This window comes from Ctenocephalides felis, unplaced genomic scaffold (genome assembly GCF_003426905.1).
Source record: "Ctenocephalides felis isolate EL2017-DRISC unplaced genomic scaffold, ASM342690v1 CF-g0.4_SCAFFOLD_03572, whole genome shotgun sequence".
In the NCBI taxonomy this organism is placed as follows: domain Eukaryota; kingdom Metazoa; phylum Arthropoda; class Insecta; order Siphonaptera; family Pulicidae; genus Ctenocephalides; species Ctenocephalides felis.
In genome coordinates this window covers 40,078,673-40,093,472 of record NW_020539726.1, presented here as the reverse complement: position 1 = coordinate 40,093,472, position 14,800 = coordinate 40,078,673, and the positions used below count along the sequence as shown (strand labels likewise).

The 14,800-nt window shown below is 31.7% G+C and overlaps 1 protein-coding gene across 1 annotated transcript in view; it reads left to right on the top strand.

Moving 5' to 3' along the window:
- Positions 1–14,800, top strand: part of LOC113388476 (dynein heavy chain 8, axonemal) — a 291,892-nt gene that overhangs the window by 266,582 nt on the left and 10,510 nt on the right. The window contains 9 exon segments of the mRNA XM_026625851.1: positions 46–197; positions 2,721–2,854; positions 4,308–4,618; positions 6,784–6,937; positions 6,997–7,177; positions 8,396–8,575; positions 8,668–8,783; positions 9,694–9,779; positions 11,362–11,618. Coding sequence (XP_026481636.1) covers positions 46–197; positions 2,721–2,854; positions 4,308–4,618; positions 6,784–6,937; positions 6,997–7,177; positions 8,396–8,575; positions 8,668–8,783; positions 9,694–9,779; positions 11,362–11,618 — 1,571 coding nt within the window.

The window sequence follows — 14,800 nt, the reverse complement described above, 5'->3', positions numbered from 1 at the left end:
CTCTAATCGATAGGATTATGTATACTCATTCATGGTCTTTTTTAGGTCTCGAAGATCAATTGTTGGGTCGTGTCATTCTGACGGAGAAGAACGAATTGGAAACAGAACGAACTAATTTGATAATGGATGTGACTGCAAATAAGCGCAAAATGAAGGAGCTGGAAGCTAATTTGCTGCACAAATTGACAACTGTTCAGGTAAATAGAGTAGAATTGATAAGACAAGCTAAAATTGTTTTTGTGCCTTTATTTATTATATTTTTTATGCCTTATGTAAATGTTTGCATATCTTTACGTTTCCAAGATTTCTGAACATTTTTACGTACCTTAGAGGAAGTGGATGTGTTTTTGTTCTTTTGTATAGCTATGCATTTCAGACTAGTCTTTTGTCTGGGTATGTCGGACTCAATACTTGGCTTTGCCCTTGCCTCTGGTCTTCACGAAATCCGTCGTTAGGCATTACTTTGTGGGGGGAGGATCTAGAATGTTATCAATCTTGCATTGATTTTATACTTATTTCAAATTAGCGAAATCACATTCACTCTTTCTCTTTCTATAAAATTAATATAAATGTAGAGAAAATGGATGTGTATGTGTATGTGTGTGTAAATACATTTGCTTGTCTACGTTTTCCGGCGCACGGAACAACCGATTTGAATGATTCAAAAAACATTAGATTCCTATCAATAAGAAGATGTTAACTAAACTAAGTACAAGTCTGAATAAAGTCAAATGCCTTTTATACAATCTCTAGTCCTTATCGTCCTTAACTTCTCGTTGTTGCAATTGTCCAAAAATCGAAATTGAAATTTTTTGCAAATCTTCACGTTTCGAAGGTATCTTAACATTTTGGCATACCTTAGATAAAATGTATGTATGAGTGTGTGTGTTTTTTTTTTCTCTTATATAACGAAGGAAATGTCTTTACGCACTCCAGACTAGGTCTTTTGTCTGGGTATATCGGATACCGCTTGGGCATAATACCGTCTAAAACCTCCGCTTTGCCCTTGCCTTTGGTTCCCACGGAAACCGCCGTTAGGCATTACTTCGTGGGGGGAGGATCTAGAATGCTACAATTGCTGCACTGATTCTATATTCATTTTTTAAATGAGCGAGGTTCCATTCGTCATTTCTTTTTCCATTCAATTTGCAGGTCAATTACCTTTTATACAATTTCTATGCCTTTCTAAGATTGTGTGTGTTTTTTTTTCTTTTGTATAGCGAAGGAAATGCCTTTACGCATTCCAGACTAGGTCTTTTGTCTGGGTATGTCGGACTCAATACCGCCTGGTTATAATACCGACTAAAACCTCCGCTTTGCCCTTGCCTCTGGACTTCACGAAATCCGCCGTTAGGCATTACTTCGTGGGGGGAGGATCTAGAATGTTATCAATCTTGAATTGATTTTATACTTATCTATTAAATGAGCGATGTCCCATTCGCTCTTTCTCTTTCCATAGATTGCAGATCAATTAGCACTTTTCTCGCAAATTTTGAGAAAATGGATGTGTGTATGTGTGTGTTTGTATGTGCGGATACAATTTCTCGTCCACGTTTTCGGACGTACGGATCAACCGATTTGAATGATTCAAAAAACATTCGATTCCTATTGATAGGGAGATGTGCTGATTAGTTTTTGGCAAAGGCAGGTCCGGCCGTTTCGGAGATATGGAGCAAATAGGTCTAAAAATGTCAATTTAGTTTTTGATAGAACTTAGTAGAGTTCTTATCTTATTATTTTAAGAGCGACTAATTTGAATGATTTAAAAAGCATTTTACTTGTATTGACGGAATGAAAAATTGATCACAATTTGGGGAAGGCAGGTTTAGCGGTTTCGGAGATACAGAAGAAAAAGTTCTAATGGATTTGAACATAGGGATTTTAAGTTATGTAAGCTCACTTATATACATCAAACAAGAGACTTTAATACTTGCATTTCATTCAGAAAAATGTTGAGAAAATTGAACTCTTTATTTAGAGGTTAAGTGTTTTATAAATATTTTTAAGTGTCGTAATATTTGAGTTTACAAATGCTATCACAGATGGCGCAAGAATTTACTTAATAATGAATATCCAAAACTTTTAATTGAATTGCGGACTATCTAAATGTTAATATTAAGAGTTAAAACTAATTAGAGGATTGTTTTTTTATTAATTTGGAAGCATTTGAGCCTTTGGGAGCAAAGAAAGTCGAAAATGTCCATATTAAGGACCACCCTATAATATACAAAGTGTATCATATGTAGTTTTTTGAAATATAAGAGAATCCTACTCGTATGATGCATTTATTCATATGATTACATTAAGTAAACATTCATAAGTGTACAATACCTTTTTCGGATATTTTATTAAGGGTACGGGAAGTTCTAGCAATTTGACTTAAAGCACCATGCCATGCAGCACTAGTATAATCGAAATGTTAATATTAAGAGCTAAATCTAAGTAATTAGAGATTTATTTTGTATTATTTTGGAACCATTTGAGCTTTTGGGAGCAAAGAAATTCGAAAATATCCATGTTAAGGACCACCCTATAATATACAAAGAATATTATATGTAATTCTTTGAAATATGAGAGAATCCTACTCGTATGATGCATTTATTCATATGATTACATTAAGTAAACATTCATAAGTGTATTGTACACCTTCTCGAATTTTGCAATTTGTCTTTAAGGCACGATGCCATGCACCACTAGTTAATCCTAATGTTTATCTTTAGGGTTCCCTAGTCGAAGACGAGACTGTCTTAGGAGTGTTGAACATTACCAAAACCACAGCAACTGAAGTCAGGGAAAAACTCCAAATCGCCTCCGACACAGAAATCAAAATCAACGCTGCTCGTGAAGAATTTAGGTAAAAACTACTATATAATAAATAATCTTGATTATACACTATTATACACTAATTCTTTACTCTTTATTAACTTCCCGAAGGAGAAGTTTATGTTTTCATCAAAAAATCCGATTCGCTATTTTTATGTTTTCTCGACGTTTCAAGCCATTCTGAATCGAATGAGACCAATAATTGGAAAAAGTATGTGTGAGTGTGTGTGTGTGTGTGTGAACAGATTTTTTGCCATAAATCGACGTTTTCTCCAAAACGGCTGGAACGATTTCAAAAATTTAAAAGCCATTCGATGTATCTCGATGAGTACTATCGTTTGTTAGTTTTGTGCGGCGATCGGCCAAGCCGTTTCTTTATCAATTGTAGAAAAGTGAAAAAAATTTCGTCTACGTTTTAACCCGCAATTCTGAATCGATTTTGAAAATTTAATAACCGTTCGAAAGATATTGGTTTGGAATCGTGCTGATTAGTTTTTGGAGAAGATCGGCCGAGCCGTTTTCTTGTAATAAAGTGTTAAAAAAAATTTTTTCGACGATTTTTATTACTATTTTTTTGACGGTAAATTCCATAGTCTTCTGAATCATACTAAAATATTACGCCCCTATGACAACTCGTTTAGCTTTAAAAAATCGTCAAAGTTTGCAAAAATTGGTATCGTTTTTTTGGCATTTGTCAAAATTAGACCTTTCATCGACGTTTTCTCAAAAACGCCTGAACCGATTTCAGAAATTTAAAAGCCTTTTGATGTATTTCGATGAGGACTATCGTTTGTCACTTTCGTGCGACGATCGGCCGAGCCGTTTCTTTGAAATTTGAAAAAAAGTGTTAAACTTTTTGTCCACATTTGAGCTCATCCTACCGAATCGATTTAAAAAAATCAAAAACTGTTTGAAAGAAATTAGTTGGGAATGATACTGATTAGTTTTAGGTGAAAATCTACCGAGCCGTTTTTTTGTAATTAACTGTTGAAAAAAAAAATTAAGTTGATTTTCATGGAACTTTTTTTGGCGATTTATATCATGGTCTTATAGAACTTACTGAAATATTACGGCCTTACGACAAGTAGTTTAATTTTAAAAATTCATCAAAGTTTGAGAAAATGAGTAGTTTTTTTGACGTTAGTTAAAATTAAAATTAGACGATTTACTTGGTATAACAATATAGTCCTTGGTCTTAATAAACGTACTAAACCATTAAAATCCTACGGAAACTGGTTCAGATATAATAATTGTTGATTTTTGAAAATTTGCTATTTGAAAATACTCAGAGTTTAAGGTGTTCGTTCGTTTTCAATTATGTGTAATAAATGCACTTGGAATACATTTAATCACTCACAATTTATTTTTTATTGATCAAGTCGATTATTTACACATATCGGGAAGTTCATGTAACTTGCCTCAAGGCTAAATGCCAAACCAACTAGTCATGTATCTTTTACCCCTTACCCCTTATCTTTTACCAGGCCAGTGGCGGCCAGAGGCAGCGTTCTCTATTTCCTGGTCACCAAAATGGCAATGGTGAACAGCATGTACCAGACGTCCCTGGTTCAGTTTCTGGAACGTTTCGATTTGTCGATGGCCAGATCGGAAAAGAGTCAAATAACCAGCAAACGAATTCATGCCATCATCGACTATTTGACCTACGAGATTTTCAAATACAAGAGTCGGGGGTTGTACGAGGCCAACAAGTATCTGTTTGTGCTGATGATGACTATGCAGATCGATTTGCAGAGGGAGTATATTACTCATGAGGAGTTCCAGAACTTTATAAAAGGTGATAAATTATATTAGGGTGATAAATTAATATGGACATGTTGGAAATTTTTTGTTTCCAGGGGCTCAAATGCTTTCAAATTAATAAAAAATAAATCTCTGAAAATTTCAGCTCTTAATATCAACATTTAGATAGTGCGCAATTCAATTACAAGTTTCGTATATTTATTATTAACTTGCGGACTATCTTAATGTTATTATTAAGAGCTAAAACTGTTAGAGTTTTATTTTTTATTAATTTGAAAGCTTTTGAGCCCTTGGGTGCAAAGAAATTCGAAAATGTCCATATTAAGGGCCACCCTGATATACAAGATAGAGGCATATCATAAATATATATTTTTTTTTATTTCACTATATTTCAGCAATCAGAAATACAAAAATAATTTCTATGAGCTAAACTGTACAATATCATAAATATGTATGAGTACATATACATTTAAATCATAATTGTGTATATTACTCATGAGGAGTTCCAGAGCTTCATATAGGATAATAAATTAGTATAAGTTATAATACTAACGGTGCATGGCATCGTGCATTAAGCCAAATTGCTAGAACTTTCCGTACCATAATTTAAAATTTACAATTTATAAGCTAATTCATTTGAAGCATTGAAAAAATGAGATTCTTGAGATTTTTGAAGTTATTCAACAAAAATGTCTTCTTTGACAAAATAGATTTTTTTTTGAAAATTTAGATTTTTTTAAAAGCAGTCGGGTTGCAGTCTAACGATTAAATATTTTAATATTTAAATCTTTAATTAATTTTAATAAATAATATTTATCATTATCGATTTTTTGCGATTACTGCAATTTACCCTACGCGAAGAATTATATATATTACCCTACTTATTAATGGGTGTTCCATGGCGTAAATGTTAAGCGCACGGACTAGTTTGTTTTCTTTTCAAGAGAAAAGTTTATCCCATTTAATTTTAATATTTTTTAGACTTTTATTTAAGTTGGCTCGTCAGTATAGTCTTTTTCCATATTTTTTTAGATTTTGTATTTTGGTTTGCTGGTCAGTAGGGTTCTTTTTGCATTTTAAAAAATGTTATTTAATTTAGCTCGTCAGTAGAGTCCTTTTTCTTATTTTCGAAGATAATACTCAAGAGTACTCGTCATATAGTATTTTTTTAATCTATAAAGATGGTATTGAAGCGTGCTTTTTTCTAATGTTTTTGCTTTTTTTTCAAGTTTCTTTCTAAATTTTAAACATGTTATTTTATTTTGCTCGGCAGTAGAGTTCTTCTCTTATTTTTATAGGTTTTGTATTTTATTTTGTTCGTTAGTAGAGCTCTTTTTTCAATTTCAAAGATATCCTTTAAGTTTGCACGTCAGTAGAGTTCCTTTTTTAATGTTCAAAGATGATATTCAAGTGTATTCTTTTCTAATCATTATTTCTTTTTCTAGTTTTTTTCTAAATTTTAAAGATGCTTTTTCATTTTGCTCGTCAGTAGTGTCCTTCTCATATTGTTTTAAGTTTTGTAATTCAGTTCGCTTGTTTGTAGAGTCCTATCTTGTTTTCTTAAGTTTTGCATTTCAATTTTCTTATTTTTATCTTTATCTTTTCTTGTTTTTAAAGATGTCATTTATGTTTGCTCGTCGGTAGAGTCCTTTCCTTATTTTTATAGATGTCATTTAAGTTTGCTCGTCAGTAGAGTTGTTTTCTTATTTTCAAAGATGTCATTTAGGTTTACTCGTCAGTAGAGTTCTTTTCTTAGTTTTAAAGATATCATTTAAGTTTGCTTGTCAGTAGAATCCTTTTCTTGTTTTTAAAGATGCCATTTAAGTTTGCCTGTCAGTAGAGTTCTTATCTTAATCTTCAAATGCGCTCGTCAGTAGAGTCCTTTTTATAATCTTCAAAAATTGTATTCAAATGTGCTCTTTTCTAATCTTTTTTTTTTCAAATTTCTTTTTAATTTTTAAAAGTGCAATTTCATTTTTGAAATTTTTTGAGAATAAAATTAACAAACAGTAACATAAATTAGTAAGGTGTCCCTTGGCGTAACGGTTGAGCGCACGGTCTCGTGTCATGGGTTCGAGTCTCTGCTATGGACAACGTGAAATCGGGCAGCAGCGATGTTCATCTCTACTTGAAAAAATAGATCAGAAGTATAAAATTCGGGTTGCTTGATTTTGACCAATAAATTTCTTCTGTTCCCAGGTGGTGCTGCCTTAGATCTGAACGCTTGTCCAGAAAAACCATTTAAATGGATCACTGATGTAACCTGGTTGAATTTAGTCCAGTTGTCATCTCTGAGACACTACCAATATATTTTGTCCCATGTGCAAAACAATGAAAAGGGATGGAAAAACTGGTGAGATATTATTTTTAAGTCCTACAAATTGCCAAGTTACTCACCATTTTTTTCCCAAGGTTCGACAAAGAAGCACCAGAGGAAGAACCTTTGCCAGACGGTTACCAGATGCTGGACGTTTTCAGAAGACTGCTCATGGTTAGATCGTGGTGTCCAGATCGAACCCTGGCACAGAGCAGAAAGTATGTGATGTTGTCCATGGGTCCAAAGTTTGCAGAACCGGTTATTCTTAACTACGAGGTAAATTAAACAGGTCATCCTGGTTAAGACGTGTTTATCTGATAACAGGGACATTTTTTTGAAGTAAAACTTCTTTAGGCGCGACATGGGTTAGCAGTATAATTCGTGAGTTAATAAAAATGTCAGGATCGGAAGAACATTTTATCCCGTCCCCCATAAATAATTGTAGTGCAAATGATCGCAAATAAATAATGAAACTAAGGAAAAATCTGCGCTGCGTAAGAAATTATAGCTTTGGCTATGTATGTTTCGTGTGTGATCGACTTTGGTTTAAAAGTGACTTAGAAATATCAAATGATGCTCGAAAACAAATTCTTAATAATGTTTTTTGAATATTGATTTAAATCATCAGGTTGGATGTCAAACTTGTCGAAAGATATTAAATTCGGATAAAATTCCCACTTTGTGTAAGTTTAACGGGTTTGTATTTCTGAAATTATCTGAAGATACTGCATCTGAAAGATTAATTTCACCTAGGTTGTGTTTCATGAAAATTAGACGATTGCGACATGCAAATGGACAATTTGGAATGTTTGGCCAAATTATAAATGTGCCTGTTGACATTAATAATATGGTTAATTTATTACCTCGTAATATTGATGATGATCATTGCATTAACGTTCACATAAAAAAGCAAATGATTCATAGATCAAGCTATGTGCAGGGCTTGATAAATAAAACAAATATAAAAGTATGGCTTTAATTTGTTAGGCAAGACGGATATTACAGCTGTTCAAGGAATAAGATTATATCGTCAGCGAAAAAGTAAAAAAATACAAACAGTAAATGAATGTATGTTAATTTTAATTACATGAAGTTCTTCAAACACAATTGTTACAGGATGAGTTAATTTGCAAAAACAATATTTGTTTAGGCGTTGTTTAACATAATCCACTGCGTGAATGAATATTATAGAATTTATTAATCAGCAATTACTTTAAAACGATCATGTCATATTTCAAGTACGACTTTGATTACATTATTGTTTGTAAATATTATACATATTTTTAATGTAATCATAAATATATAATTTATAATTTATCATTATATAAATGTGTGCATCACGAGTGTTACCATATTACTAATGAACATTATTCAAAATTTTTATATGATGTATTTATTTTTACTCAACTTAAATTTGCTACTTTATACAGTAGCAAATAAGTTTTACTTCAATCGCGTGTGATCTTTACGCGCACTCTTTTTTTTGTCGTTTAGACACTTTTGGAAGAAAGTCGTCCCATGACTCCGATGATTTGCTTTTTATCTATGGGTTCAGATCCGACACCGTATATTGAATCGTTGGCCAAAAAAGTTGAAAATACTGTAGGGTCTATATCTATGGGCCAGGGCCAAGAGGTGCACGCGAGAAAGTTATTGGATGAATGTATGCAAACTGTAAGTGAAATAAAATATCCCTTTTGGATAAAGATCAAACAATTAATTAGAAAGAAAATTAAAGAGAAAGTATTCATAATTCTTTTATCCAGGGTGGTTGGATTTTGCTCCAAAATTGCCACTTGGGCCTAGATTATATGAACGAGTTGACGTTGGTGTTGCAGGAAACTGAAAAAATAGGACCAACAGCTTATCATCCAGATTTTCGGTATGTTTATATTTATTATAGCATTTTTGAACTAGTGGGGCGCATGGCATCGTGCCTTAAGGCAAATTGCTGGAACTTCCCGTACCAAAAATTATTTTTATTTTAAAAGATTAACATTTTTGAAAAAAAAATTACTCTGAAAAATTAGATTTTTGAGAAACTATAAATTTTTGACAAAAATTTACTTTTTTTTGAAAAAAAAGACTTTTTGAAGAAAAGTGTATTTTGAAATATTTTGGAAATTCTGAACTTTTTTTCAAAGCGATCGTACTGCTTTAACTGCATAGAGACAAAATATGGAAGCGCGCAAGCGTCGTCGTCTAACGGATAAGCATTGGTACGGAGCCCATACGAATGTAAACAAAATTTATACTTATTGTTAAAATCTCTATAAAACATTTGATAATTTGATGTGCATATGTCTAATGATCATTTTTGACCGCCAAATGGCATTTTTTTTCATTTTTTCACTAGATCTCCGAAACCACTAGACCTGCCTTGATCATCTTTTCATCTTGTTAATACAAGTAAAATGTTTTTTGAATTATTCAAATCGGACGCTCCGTTCTCTTAAAAACTGAGTTACCGTTTTTGGCACTTTTTGCCCCGTATCTTCGGAACGGCTAGACCTGCTTTTGCCAAAATCTAATCAACACGTCTCCTTATCAATACAAATCGAATGTTTTTTTAATTATTCAAATCGCTTCATCCGTGTTTCCGATATCGTCGACGAAAATTTGTAACCGCCTACACACATACATCCATTTTTTCTAAGTTATGCCAAAATATTCAGAAACCTCTGAAACGTAAAGATATATAAAAATTTTCATTTTCGATTTTTTTGCGATTACTATAATTTACCCTACGGGAAGTTAATTAGTTTATACTAAATATTTGTTTTAATTTTTAGAATTTGGATAACAACTGAATGCCATCCAAAGTTTCCTATAACTTTGCTGCAGCAGTCGATAAAATTTACGAATGAACCTCCTGCGGGTGAGTGGACCATATTATTATTATTATAATTTATATATATATATATATATATATATGTGTGTGTGTGTGTGTGTAAAAAGAAAAATGAGATTTCTGGATTTTTAAAAATATCTTGAACATTTTTCAAAATTTTGAAACGTTTGAATATTATAAAAAAATAGTCATTTTTGTAACTACTGATATTTTTTGAAACTATTTTATATAAAATTTTCCATACCGCAATTTGTTTTTAAAGCTCATAAAAAAAAATAGATTTCTTGATTTTTTTGAAAATATTTTGAACATTTGAAAAATTTGAATATTAAAAAAAATTGCCTTTGTTTGAAATTACTGATATTTTTTTAAACTATTTTATATTAAATTTATTTTTTTTAAAGCTCAAAAAAGAAAAATTAGATTCCTTGTTTTTTTTTAAAAAAAAATTTAACATTTACCAAAATTTTGAAAACATTTGCAAAATTTGAATATTCAAAATATTGCCTTTTTTTAAAACTACTGATGTTTTTTGCAACTATTTTATACTTTTTATGAAAATAAAATTTTATATTTGTTAAAAATTATTTTTTTTTTAAATTTTGAAAATTCTTGGAAGTCTTACTATACCCACTCGTATATTATATAATATTCGTTTTTCAACCGCCAAATGGCATTTTTTCATTAACTTAGTCGATTCTTCATTACATTAATACGAGTGGAATGTTTTTTGAATCATTCAAATCGGATGCTTCGTTTTCTCAAAATCTTAATTTCCGTTGTCCAATTTATTGGCTCTTATATTTTGTTCTATAAAATACGAATAATGAAAGTGACAGTATTTATAATAAAATATATTTGAAAACATTTAATTTTACTTGAAAATTTCATTGCGGTACAGGAAGTTCCAACAATTTACTTTAAGGCACGATGCCATACACCACTAGTTTAAATTTAATTTTAGTTCTACTGAATGAAAGCTATGGCGGATTATGAGAGTTTTGAGTATAACATTTTAGTGGTTGAAACACGTGGTGCCGTCGATGAGTCAAACCAAAATGATTCTGTACAATATAAATATAAAGTGTGAAACGTATGTAAAGAGTGAAAACTACGTTTATTTAATAACATATTGTGCATCTGAAATAAGATTATAGCGAAAACACTTACAAGTGATTTAAAAAAAATGTGATATTTAAATCTCTATCTCCGTGTGTCAGTTACATCAATTTATAGGTTATGTATCTTCTAATTTTGACACATCAGGTTTTATACCAGATGTGTATTGCAACGGTGTGTGATATGGTTATGATATGTATATTAATTAGTTGTGTATCGGTATCGGGTTAATGTGAGTGATTTTACAAATTGCAAGTGCCAAAGTGTCATTTGTGAAATAAAATGACACGAAACAAAAGTCATCATTTCGGCGAACTGGATCCTTCGAATTCGCCGAGGCGCGCGCATCTCATTACCCAATTTTGCACCAGGACAAAAGACGATCCATCTGACTAAATCGAACTCGCACGTACGCAAAAAAGTTTCGACATCGTTTTATAAACGAAGTGAATAAAATCCGATTTTCTCGTCGTTAATACATTATCATCAGAAATGGATAAAGAAAATTTCAAGACCGATCCCCATGCATATATGCCTTTCGCTAAAAGCCTGCGCCCGAAGGAGACAGGACCCGCAGCCCCAAACATGACAGAGCAGAACTTTCCGTCGTTGGCAGGAGGCTCCGGTGCAAAGGGCCCCCAGATGTCACAAATTAATAATTGGAATAGAGGCGCCGCCAATAGAAATAATAATAGGAATGGACGCAGACGTAGGCGAGGCGGATGGGAGGCTCAGCAAGGCCAACAGGTTTAGAAATTGTTTTGACAAAATTACTCTTGTTTGGGGCGGTTGTCACCAGGGTTCGATGGACATATTTGATTGAATAGTGCGATTTTTATTTCATAATTCGATAATTTTGACAGATGCATAGAACGTGCTAGAATTACAACTAGGGTAGGGCGGGGCTAGTTGAGCAAATTTTTACTTAAACGGATGTAGCACCTCAATGAAAAGTCTCAATAAATTGCTATATGGCTTAATGGATTTGTTGTTTATCGCTTAACAAAAGTGTTAATACTATTTTTTGGTAATAAATAAAATTTAAAAGCTACAGCTGTTTAAATGCAAAAAGTCAAGTATGCTCAATGTACCCCATAGGTGAGGCAAGTTGAGCACTAAGAAAGTATAATGAAATCATAGGTTCAATGTCGATTAGTGATAAAATAAAATAAGTTTTTAATAACCAGTTCTATATTTATAGTCTTTATTGACAGAGGAAACAAAACTTATAGTAATTTGCTTTGAATAATTAACGAAAAGTAAAATCAATAGAACAATATCGTATCTTAGGAATTATTCTACCATTATATACAGTATTTTTTTTTAAATCATTCTTTCTTTATATTATTACTCATAAACTTAGCTTAAATCTTAAAAATAATAATCAATTTCTGGAAGTTAATGATAATTGTCTTAGTGACAGAACAAGTTTAGCAACTATGCTCAACTAACCCCAACTCGGAATTTCTAAATAAAAGTGAGTTTATAATAAAACCGTGAGAATTATAGCCAGAATCTCTGTGCATATTAAAAGTACTATAATTATATTGAAGAATAACATTGACCTGATTAAAAATAAATAACATTTGACTAAACCAGAGAAAAACTCGTGATGAATTACTTTTTTGCTTTTTGGTCTCAAAATGAACAAAACGGCCGTGAGCCTCACTCATTTGTCCAGCGGCCACTAGCGATCGCGGGATGTTTATTTCTCCCAAATCTCTATCTTTCCGCCATATAAAGCCTAAACGGACGGTGAATAGTTTTCGAGATATTTTGATTGCTCAACTTGCCCCTATGCTCAACTAGCCCCGCTCTACCCTACTTGACATTTTATTATCAAACCGAATCAAAATATATTTATAGAGCATTCTTGTTACCTATACATGTTGTATTGGTTTACCAATTGTACAACAGGGGCATTTTTAAGTGGAATAGTATATGGGGAAAATTTTGCAAATATTTTTCTTACATTTTTAATTTTTTTTAAAAGTATCTAATTTTGGTTCTTGCTAAATTAAATCATACTTGTTTTAAATAACACGGACAACTTACAAGGAGAACCTCAGATATACTTATCTGCAAAATTTATGAAACGTCGCATGGTGATAGAGATGATAAACAAAATCATAATATTAAAATATTATAGGCCTGTGAAAATTAATTAATTATAAAAACTAGAAAATTAGACTTCGCGCTATTTATACGCGTTTTTGAAGTACAACTACTAAACATTATCAAACCTAACCAAAATATATTTATAGAGCATTCTTGCTATCTATACATGCTGTATTGGTTTACCAATTGTACAACAGGAGCATTTTTACGTGGAGTAGTATATGGGCAAAATTTTGCAAATATTTTTTTTACACTTTTAATATTTTTCAAAAGTATCTAATTTTGGTTCTTGCTACATTAAATCATACTTGATTTAAATAACAAAAACAATTTACAAGGAGAACCTCAGATATACATATCTGCAAAATTGATGAAACGTCGCATGGTGATATGGATGATAATCAAAATCATACTTTTAAAATATTATAGGCCTATGGGAAAGTAGTTAATTATAAAAACTAGAAAATTAGGCAGTGCGCTATAGTAGTGTTTTTGCTTCTAATCCTTTGCCTTACAAAGTGTAAGTTTGTATCAAACTTTAGCACTAAAATTGAACCACAACTTCAAATTCAAAATATATTTGTTTGCTTTCCTTCCACTTTTTTTTAGAAAACAAGCAAAAAAGTTTAAGCTGAAGGAGATTGAGGGAAAGTGTAGAAATATTATATATAAAAATAATAAAATAAAATAATAAACAAGAAAAAGGGATAGGGATAAGTGAACAGAGAAAGGATTTAGTTAGAGTATGGAAAAGTGTAGAAAGATAAATGAAAACTAGCTGTAAGTGGAATTCTGTCTTAAGGCAATTAGGGCATCGTGCCTTAAGGCAAATTGCTGGAACTTCCCGTACCAAAAATTATTTTTTTTTTTTAAAACGATTAACATTTTTGAAAAAAAATTACTTTGAAAAAATAAGATTTTTGAGAAACTATAATTGGACAAAAAATTAGTTTTTTTTGAAAAAAAAAAATTTTTTAAAAAAATTTTTTTTTTAAAAAATTTTTTTTTTAATTTTTTTTTTTTTTGAAATAAAAATTTTTTTCTTTATTTTGACATATTGTGGAAGATCTGAACTTTTTTTCAAAGCAATCGTACTGCTTCAACTACATAGGGACAAAATATAAAGCGCGTAAGCGCCGCGTCGCTGTCTAACGCATAAGCATTGGTACGGAACCGATAGGAATGTTAACAAAATGTATACTTATTGTTAAAATCTCTATAAAATGTCTGATATTTGATGTGCATATGTCTAATGATCATTTTTGACCGCCAAATGGCTCATTTTTTTACTTTTTCTCTATATCTCCGAAACCGCTGGACCTACCTTCATGAAAGTTGTATCGATTCTTCATCTTGTCAATACAAATAAAATGTTTTTTGAATTATTGAAATCGGACGCTCCGTTCTCTTAAAAACTGAGTTACCGTTTTCGGAACTTTTTGCCCCGTATCTTCGGAACGGCTTGACCTGCCTTTGCCAAAAACTAATCAGCACGTCTCCTTATCAATACGGATCGAATGTTTTTTGAATTATTCAAATCGGTTGATTCTTGTTCCCGAAATCGTCGACGAAAATTTGTATCCGCACATACATACACACACATACATACATACATACATACACACACACATACACACACACACACACACACACACACATACATCCATTTTTTCTAAGGTATGCCAAAATGTTCAGAAACCTCTGAAACGTAAAGATATATAAAAATTTTCATTTTCGATTTTTTTGCGATTACTATAACTTGCCCTACGGGAAGTTAATAATTAAATGAAATGAGACAGAATAAAAGGCAT